This window comes from Chlorocebus sabaeus, chromosome 12 (genome assembly GCF_047675955.1).
Source record: "Chlorocebus sabaeus isolate Y175 chromosome 12, mChlSab1.0.hap1, whole genome shotgun sequence".
NCBI lineage: Eukaryota > Metazoa > Chordata > Mammalia > Primates > Cercopithecidae > Chlorocebus > Chlorocebus sabaeus.
In genome coordinates this window covers 50,662,139-50,672,790 of record NC_132915.1, presented here as the reverse complement: position 1 = coordinate 50,672,790, position 10,652 = coordinate 50,662,139, and the positions used below count along the sequence as shown (strand labels likewise).

General features: G+C 36.3%; 1 protein-coding gene across 1 annotated transcript; it reads right to left on the bottom strand.

The window, feature by feature from the left end:
• Positions 1–9,255: 9,255 nt before the first annotated feature.
• IFNA8 (interferon alpha 8) lies at positions 9,256–10,320 on the bottom strand. Its single transcript, XM_073022185.1, has one exon. The coding sequence runs from the start codon at positions 10,268–10,270 to the stop codon at positions 9,701–9,703; it is 570 nt and encodes a 189-aa protein (XP_072878286.1). The 5' UTR covers positions 10,271–10,320; the 3' UTR covers positions 9,256–9,700.
• Between the last annotated feature and the right edge of the window lie 332 nt (positions 10,321–10,652).

Sequence of the window (10,652 nt, the reverse complement as noted above, 5' to 3'; positions counted from 1 at the left end):
TAGTGCAGTCCTAGCGGTGGTAGCCACAGGGGTGCAGCTCTGGCACTCCACCCCCAGCTCCAGGTGGCTCAGAACAGAGAGAGAGAGAGAGAGAGAGAGAGAGAGAGAGAGAGAGAGAGAGTAAGGGAAGAGAACAAGAGTACCTGCCTTGTAATCCAGATAATTCTCCCAGATCTGGTCCAAGACCATCAAGGTGTTAAGTCTGCAAGTCCATAAGAAACAGCATTACTGGACTTGGGGTGCCCCCAAAAGCAGAAACAGCAACACCCAAGTTTTTTCAAATGTCTGGAAAGCCTTCCCAGAACACCTTTCAAACATGAAAGAGAAGAAAAGACGTTCTCAAACAAAATCTGAGGGATTTCATGAATGTCAGACCTGTGCTACAAAAATGCTAAAGCAGTACTTCAATTAGAAAGGAAAGGACATTAATGAGAAGTAAGAAATAATCTGAAGTTACAAAAGTCACTGGTAATAGTAAATATACAGAATCACATGGAATATTATAACACTGAAACTGTGGTGTGTAAACTACTCTTAAGTAGAAAAATAAAAAATGAACCAATTGAAAATAATATGTCTAACAAATTTTAAGGCATAAACAATCCAATAAGATAGAAATAGAAGCAACATTAAGCTAAAATGCAGGGAGATGAAGTTAAGGTGCAGAGTTTATATTAGTTTTCTCTTTGCTTGTTTATTGATTTATTGATTTACACAAACAGAAGTTGTTATCTGCTTAAAATGGTTATTTGATAGTATTTGCAAGCCTCATGGTAACCTCAAATTTAATAACTTGTAACACATAAAGAAAAGAAAAGTCAGAAACTAAATTATATCACATGAGAAAATCACCTCAAATGAGAAAGGAAGACAGAAAGGAAGGAAAAAAGAAAGAGAATAAAACAAAACAAGGGGGAAACAAAACAAATAACAAAATGGCAGGAGTAAACCCTTATTTATCAATTATAACATTGAATGGAAATGGACTTATCGCTCCCAGCAAAAGACATAGAGTGTCTGAGTAGATAAGAAAAGCAAGACTCAGTGATAGGTTGTCTACAAGAAACACACTTCACTTATTTCACCTATATCACCTATAAAGACATGCATAGACTGAAAATAAAGGGATGGAAAAAGATACTCCATGCCAATGGAAACCAAAAAAGAGCAGGAGTAACTATACTTATATCAAACAAAAAATATTTTAAGACCAAAAGTATAAGAAGAGACAAAGTAGGTCACTATATAATGATAAAAGGGTCAATTCAGCAGAAGGATATAACAACCGCAAATATATTAAAACACTAGCACACCCATATATATAAAGCCAATATTATTAGAGTTAAATCAAGAGGTAGATCCAAATACAGTAATAACTGGAGACTTCAACACCCCACTTTCAGCAGTGGACAGATCTTCCAGACAGAAAATCAACAAAGAAACATCAGACTTATTCTGCACTCTAGTCCAAATAAATCTAAGAGATATTTAGGAAACATTTCATCATATAGCTGCAGAGTACACATTATCCTCCTAAACACATGGATCATTCTCAAAGACAGACCACAAAACAAGTCTTAAAACATTTTTAAAAATGAAATGCTACAAAGCATCTTCTCTGACCACAATGGAACAAAACTAAAAATCAATAACAGGAGGAATTTTGCAATACAAAAACATGAAAATTAAACAATATGCTCCTGAATGTCCCATGCGTCAATAAAAAAATTAAGAAAAATGAAAAATGTCTTGAAACAAATGATAATGAAAACATGACATATCAGAATTTATGGGATACAGCAAAAGCAGTACTAAGAGGGAAGTTTATCATTATAACATCAACAGAAAAGAAAAACTTCAAATAACTTCAAATAAATATATAATGATTTCAAACAACTCTATAGGAAAAGAAATCTAATAATCGGACTTAAAAATGGTCAAAAGATCTGAATGGAAATTTCTCAAAAGGAGACATACAAATAACAAACAGGTATATTAAAAGGTACTCAACATCATCGATCATCAGAGAAATGCAAATCAAAACTATAGAGAGGTTATCTCACCCCAGTTAAAATGGCTTTTATCCAAAAGTCAGCCAATAACAAATGCTAGCAAGGATATGAAGAAAAGGGAACCCTTATAAACTGTTGGTAGGAATGAAAATTAGTACAACCACTATGGAGAAGAGTTTTGAGGTTCATCAAAAACTAAAAATAGATCTATCATAAGATCCAGTAATCCCACTGCTATGTATATACCCAAAAGAAAGGTAATCAGCATATCGAAGAGAATGTGGACTTCCATGTTTATTGCAGCACCATTCACAATAGCCGTGATTTGGAAGCAGTCTAACTGTGCATCAGCAGATGAATAGACAAACAAAATGTGATACACACAATGGAGTACTATTCAGTCGTACACAACGGTGAGATCCTGTCATTTCACACAGCATGGATAGAACTGGAAGTCGTCATGTTAAGCGAGAAAAGCCAGGTCCAGAAAGACAAATTGCAAATTCTCACTTATTTGTGGAAGCTAAAAATTAAAACAATTGAATCCATGGAGATAAAAGGATGGTTACCAGAGGTTGGGAAGGCTAGTTAGGGGCCGGGGGAATTAAGACAGTTAATGGGTACAAAAAATAGTTAGAAAGAATAAGACCTAATTTTTGGTAGCACAACAGGGTGACTACAGTCAAAAATAATTTAATTGTGCATTTTATAATAACTGAAACAGTATAATTGGATTGTCACAAAAAGGACAAATGCTTGAGGGTGTGGATACACTGTTTACCCTGATGTGATTACTAGGTATTGCATGCCTGTACCAAAGTGTCTCATGTACTTCATAAATATACACATACTATCTAGCCCCAAAAATGAAAAATAAAAAAAGACATTTTTAAAAAAAGAATCACAAAGACATAACCAGGTTTATTTTTTAAAAAGGTCTATTTGGCCCTTCTCCTGTACTGATTTTCCCACAAGTGGTGGAGGACTAAAGAAAAATCAAATTATTTAACATAATAAATAGGGCCCTCTAGGAGAGAGGCAGTCTAAAGGTTGTGTCTCTAACCTGAGGCAGATATTTGAGAGGTTTCTGCCAAATTGAAACCCCACCCTGCTACCTAAGCAATTAACACCTAGGCAATTCACACACAATTTCTGATAAACTACCTCAATTACAATTTTGAGCAGATCACCTCAATATGTGTCAATTCTAGCCCTACAAAAATCCACAGGTGAAAGTTGGCAATCATTTACTGGGCCTCTGAAATTTCTTTACTTGTGCCAGTATTCCCTTTAACTACCAAGTCAGGTGGGACTGATGCCAGCTTATTTATCATTCAGTGTAAGAGTGAGGATTTTCTCCTGATATAAAATCAAGGGATAGAATCTTAGAATAGGAAGGAATTCGTAAAACTAAGAACTTACTCTTAAGAAAGAGATCATGTCCCTTCAAACAGGAGATGTTTTGCTGAGTTTCTTTGCAATTCAACACCGATTGGCAGGCTCACCTGCCTTCTAGTTTAACACAGAACATGGAGGGAGGGATGAGTCAGGAGGCCCTGAGACGCTGAGCAGGCTGGAGGCAAGGGACACATTCTGACCCTTTCTCTCTCCACAGAGCTGTCCATTGCCCGAAGGACATGTCCTGCCTGACCTGGGAGTATTTTCCCTCTCTATGACACAAAAGCTTTGGAAATGGCCTTCTTCCAATATTAGGAACAGTTCTTTCCGAGAAAGAGCCCCTTTTACCTAGGAAGAAAAATCTCCTGCCAAGGACACACTTCTGCATATAGAAAACAGCCTGCTCCCCACAGACTTGGCTGCTGTCTTGGTCCATCATGGCCAGTAGGTGGCTGCCTGCCCCTGTTAATGTAATAGGTCCCAAGTAAAACGGAATCTTCCATCTTCCCCTTTTCCTACAGCTACTCTTACCTCACTGTAACAGGGGCATTCCCTCATTTTGAGAAATATTCGCCAGAAGAAAAGAAAAAGAACTTCTTATATAACAGTTTCTGGAAAAACTAAAACTGATACTCACGTTTTACTTTTAATTGGTGGCTTTGTACTCTTAAAGGGAAACTGATGAAAAAAAAACCTGCAAGGGAACAGAAGTCGGATGTATGAAGAGGCAGAGCAGGTTAATGAGGAGTGAAGAAGAGAGCACAGTGGAGATTTCTAAAGGAAGATGAAGGAAACTAATGTGATATGGGAGTGAAAATTGGGATCCAGAAAAACAGGGGGGCAAGGGCGTGTCAGATATCAGAATCGAAAAATGGGTACTATGTACAGGTCTATTTCACTTCAGTTTAGGAGACTTAGCTTCCCTTCCAGATATTTCCACAAGCTGCATTTTCCTGACTGAATATATAAACCAGATTTTTCTTTCATCTGGAGGGTGACTATTTTTCAGTGTTCTCTGGAACACTGCCCAGAATGGCATTTTTTAGACTGTCATATTTTTGTACATAGTTACTGAGGGGTGGGGGCAGAGTTAGCTCTCTACTCTGATATTTACATGTGTGCGAAGATAATAAAATGAACTAATAACTGTATTTTAAGCCTTCATTGAGAAATACTGAAATTTAAGTGTTCTTAAATGTTTGTTCAACATTCACAACTACAAATATTTTCTTCTCTATATTTATCTATAGACTAAGGTTCAGAGAAATTAGGTGAATTTCCTTAGATCACACAGAACTGCTGTCAGAATCTAATGTAGAATCCTACATTACATATTATGGGAAATGTTAAAAGTTTCATATATTAGACTACTATTGAGTTTTTAAAAAGCTTTGATTCCAAAATCAAACAGATGTCTTCTCTGGTCTTCTTTTAATTGTTGCATGCTATCATATTTTGGGGGGCCAGTTTTTACCGATTTTTTACCTTAGATAGTGGAGAAAACTTCACTGATCCAGTTTCACTCTTCTGTCTTATAAATTGTCCTAAATGTTACATTTATTGCAATTTGGTTATTTGTGCATCCTGAAGAACTTGTGATTTTCATGAAATTACTGTTCTACATAGATGAAATATAAATTTAATCAGGAAGAATACACTGATAATGTAAAACAATAGAAGAATTATTGGCATACCTTTCCCTATTAGGAAATGAAATGAATTTATAACAGTAATACTAAAAACAATGTGATATAGGAGAAAATAAGGTTAGCAAACTTTTAAAGCATAGAATTTCACCAAATACATGGTGAAATACATTTGAAATTATATTATCTGTAGTAATTATATTTAGGAAAAAGATATAGCTGATGTTAACATGGTGGAAAGAAGTTTTCAATAAATTATTTTAAAATGATAATAAAGGCAGAAATCCAATGTAAAATGTTACACTACAAACACTAATAAAATCTTGATAGAACAGAGAATTGAGAGTGATGTTAGATTTTAAATAAGAATTCCTGGGGTATAATTTTATGCTCATAATAGCTAAATTTTTTAAATGGTGTTTTTTTTTTTTTAAATGTACACAAATTTCTAACTTTTTCCTGTGAAACAGGGTATGGCTATAGAGACTTGGATGGCAAATTATGAAATAAAGCCTGGTGTCAGGATTTTCTTACCTAAAACAAAAAATGCAGGAAAGTTATGTAAAATGTATAACACATAAACCACCACCAAAGAATGGAAGGAAAATAATATTCAAAAAGAATTAAGACATTAATTAGAGATGCAGAGTGTGATGATAACATTTATGTGTCACCTTGGCTAGGCCAGGGCACCCATGTTTTGGTGAAACATTATTCAAGGTGTTCCTGTGAAGGTATGTTTTATATCAGATTAATATTTAAATATTGGAGTAAAGCAGATTATCCTTGATAATGTGAGTGGGCTTCATCCAATCAGTTGAAGGCTTAAAAGAAAATGATTAATTTCCCCAGAAGCAGGGGGAATTCTGCCAGCAGACCACCTATGCTGCAAAGGCAACTCTTCTCCAGGTCTCCAGCCTGCTGACTTACACTGCAGATTTTGGATCTGCCAAGCTTTCACAATCACGTGAGCAAATTCTTTAAAACAAATCTGTCTCACACACACACGTGCACACATACACACACACACAACCTGATGGTTCTGTTTCTCTGGAGAAGCCTGACATATACAGGTTGGGAAGCCAAGCCATGTCCACCTCCTAAATTTCTCCATCCTCCCCTCTAGAGGACAGAAGAAGACTGCAAATGATACAATTTTTGTAATTTGTCTAAGGCCTTGGTCAACTCCCAGTTTGAAAGCAGCAAATCCAGATGTTGAGTGTGTAGCCGGAGGAAAGACTCAAGAGGCCCGTGTGCAGTTGTAGGCTCTCCCTCCCTGCTACCTCAGCAATTTACACACACTTCCCAGTGAAATCACTCCATGAATATATGGTGTCAATTATAGGAATGCCTCTCAAACTCTACCAAAATTCATACATTTGAATAAATAGACCTCACTAGCTCTCAGGGAACAGTAATGTTATTCTTTCACATTCCTTAGCTTCCATGGGAATTCTTCCTTTTGCTAACTAGGCAGGGGTTTTACTGTTGAGTGGAAGAACTGTAAAGATCATTATTCAAAGTGACAGTGAGAAAATATTTTAATTTGTTAATGTTTGAACTCTGATATTAGGAATAAATCTGTGAAATTAAGATTGTACTGCTGTTTTAATGCACCATTAAACGTGAGGTTTCTGTAAGCAGTATTAAGTTCCAATACAAAATGGCAGCTCTACCTATGCCCCGGAGTCCCAATGTATGAGGATGGGGTGATCCTGGGGAGGAGACTGTTCTGCACAGTAGGGCGTGAGCAGATATTACATCTGTGTCCATATCACCATGAATCCCAAGGAGCCCATGCCTTGACTGCACCTGGAAACTCATTCTCTTTGTAACAGACCAGGGATAAGGAACAAACTTGGACAACATTAACATCTCTTCTTGCCAAGAAGTAGCTTTTTTGCAGCACAAAGAGAAATCTCCAGAACTGGTAGGATTTCTCCATAGATCAGAAACCTGCCCTCCAGTCTTGGTTGCTGCCCTTGTCACACTTGGTCCCAGGGGACTGTCTTTTTTGTTTAACTTCTGCTTTCTACTTTTACTTTTCTACTCTTTAGGGAAACCATGAAGCCAGAACCACAACAGAACAGAAAGCAGCTCTGTGTGAAAGGGCAGGAGGATAAAGGGAGTGAACGACCAAGGAAACCCTGGTGATATGAGAGTGCATCCTGGAATGCTGCAAGCCAGGAAGGAACGTACCAGGTGCCAGAATCAGTCAATATACATCACGTGTCTTCTGCAGTTCAAACTAGATGCTTCTCCTATCTCAGGAAAAGCAGCAGCCACCTTTCCCTGACTGCATATAAATAGGACACATCTTTGAAATGAGGAGTGACAATTTTTCAGCCTCTCTAGAATTCTCATTTTCTCAGTCTCCTTCCATTGGAGGTCAGTTACTAAAATATAGGACATAGTCCCTAAGAATTTTATAGAAAGACAAATATTATCATCTACAACTGTACGAAGAAAAATAGGAAAATACCTACCATATTTTAACTCCTTATTTGATAGAAGATATTATCATAGGTGCTTTAAAATTCATGTGTTCCTTTAATATTTACAACTATGTAAATATTTTGAAACCATTTTATTTATGAGAAAACTAAGGCTCAAAGAGATTAAGCAGATTGATCAACAATACACCTACATCCAAGCAGAATGAAATTTTGGTGTCAAATTCTTTAATGTAAGTGATGGGTGATTTTGTCAGTTTTGTATTCCAAATTTCTGTTATAATTGCTAAATCTCCTTTTATTCATGAATTATACACAATTATACACAAGTCTTCCTTGTTTTCTGAATATCCATGGTTCATGTATTTTCACTTGGTGTTGACCAGTTTTTTTCTTTACCTTAGGTATTGAGAAAGAAAGTATCTGATTGTTTCCCACTTTTGTTTTGTGAGGGATGTTTGTCAGTCTTTATGTCCATAGTAATTCGGTTCTTTCTGGATTGACAAAGACTACAATAATCACGAAATCAGGAAGAATTACCAAAGTGTAACATAAAAGATCTTCTTATATCTAGCACTACAAGAAATTAAGATGGATTATAAAGCTGCAGAAGAGCTGTACTAAACCAGTGTGACAACAATGGAAGTTAACTAACAACAAATAAGGCCAATACTTCCAGGTGTCATTATATTATCATCATTAATTATTTTGGTGAAGGATTGAGTTAGTTATCTCTTACTCCCTAACAAATTAACAGAAACTAGGCAGCTTACTAATAGTCAAAGTAGTATTAATTAAAACAAGAATAAATTATAATTATAAATAATATACCATGATTTAAAATAATATATTAAATATATTAATATGATTTGCTAGTACATCAGTTATATGAAATCTATCCAGAAAAAAATATTGACAAAGGAAATACTATGCACAGAAAAGGTAACCCACATTCTTTCTTTCCCCTATCACATCCTATTTTTTCGCCCTCTTCAGAGTCACTAACTTCTCTTATTTACACTTCCAGTTGCTACAGTGTGGTTTGTTCTGATTTATTTTACCATAATAACTCTCATAAGGTTGCCAGTGTCATCTGTTTTCCCAAGGTAGTGGACAGTTTCAATGTATACCTTCTGGGAAGCTACTGATAACTCTTTTCAGAATATTAATTTTCTTAAACTTTTTTTTCCTAGTATTTTCTCCTGTTGTCCTTCTAACGTGTGGCCTTTCCATCTGTTTCTTTGTGGCTCTTCTCTTTCCTTCCTTAACTGTGGAAGGTCCTCAGAATCATGTTTAAGCCATTTTCTCCCTCAACACTCTCTCTCCACATGAGCTCCTCCATTTCTGGCCTTTCAGTTACCACATATGAACCTCTAGCAATTGCATTCTTTATTAATTGCAAACTCATATATCCAACTGGCAGTGCACAATTGTGCTTAGATGTCTACCAGTTAGCATGTAGAGGATATCTCTGTGTTTAGTTTTATTTCCTCACATGCCTTGGTCTACCTTCTGGGGAGATAAATTCATTGGTTCTTTCTTCTCATTATGGCATTAGACATAACTGATATTAAGTATGATTACTGTTTTTAGGTTTCTTTCCCTACAAAAAACAAAGATACGAGAGAGCAGGAATTGTATTTGTTATGTTCACCTGGATATCTTGAGGGCAATATACAACTTAATTTAGACAAAGTTCATTTTTACTTATAATTTGAATGTAATAAGCATGGATAAAGGAATCATACCATCCATTCTTTAATCAGTTTGGACAATCAGGTTTGGAGTTAAATTTTAAAGAATAAATAAATAAATACAAGAATTTTTCTATAGTAAAAATTTAATAAACAAGGCAAAATAATAAATATAACCATATTTTTGTTACACAATTCACAATGTAAAAGTTCACATAATATAATATGAACAAAACTAATTTAAGTCCTATAAATAGTTAACTAAATAAAGATTTAAATAAATAGATGAATAGATCCATCAGCATGGTCATCTGTAAGGGGCTAGTGCGCATACAGATGAACAGGATGTTGCTTAACACTCCTGAAAACACTTGACATATTTGATTCAACTCATGGCATGGTTACAGCAGAAACAAGAGTCTTTGAAAGAGCACAACTTGTGGAAGTGTGAGCTGCTGTATTAGTCTATGATAATCATTTCCATGTTGCACCAGGTCTCATTCCTTACTCTTCAATCTTTTTTGCAAGTTGATTGATAAAGAGAAGGATCTCATGATTTCTGCTCTGACAACCTCCCAGGCACAAGGGCTGTATTTCTTCTCTGTCAGATATAGAGTAATTCTTTGGAAGTATTTCTTCACAGCCAGGATGGAGTCCTCGTACATCAGGTGAGTCTCTGTCACCCCTACTTCCTGCATCACACAGGACTCCAGGTCATTCAGCTGCTGGTCAAGTTCGATGTAGAATTCATCTAGAAGGGTCTCATTGAAAGCAGCAGATGAATTATTTGTGTTGAAGAGGTTGAAGGTCTGCTGGATTATCTCATGGAGGACAGAGATGGCTTGAGCCTTCTGGAAGTTTTTATCATCAAACTCCTCCTGGGGGAATTCAAAGTCATGTCTGTCCTTCAAGCAGGAGAAAGGAGAGATTCTTCTCATCTGTGCCAGGAGCACCAAGGCCCTCCTGTAACCCAGGCTGTGGGTCTGAGGCAGATCACAGCCCACAGAGCTGAATGGCTTGTAGCTGAGCACCACTAGGGCCATCAGTAAATAAAAGGTCAAGGCCATTGTAGATGCTGCTGAGCTGGTTCAGATGGATGACCTTTAACCTTGGGCTCCAGGATCTCTGAAGACTTTGGTTTGTACACGGCCTTATATAGGGAACATACTCATTTCCATTTTCTGAACGCTACTGCGTTTTTTTTCTACTTCTGTTTTTGCTTTCTTTTAGGCACTCTCCACATGGGCTTAAGGAAGTGTTTCTCAGCCAGTTTTCTTTTCATTACTGCATTCCCTTCTCAACCTCCAGAGTCCTGTTTGATAATTTTTTTCTAAGTAAACCCCTCCTGATAATTTAATAACATAGATATATTATGTGCATATATGGATGTACTGCATTCCTATCCACTTTAAAAAACAAAGTGGACAGTTTACTTTTTTATGCAATGCA

Coding starts and splice junctions, on each gene's coding strand:
- IFNA8 (XM_073022185.1), bottom strand. CDS start 10,270: ATGGCCTTGACCTTTTATTTACTGATGGCCCTAGTGGTGCTCAGCTAC.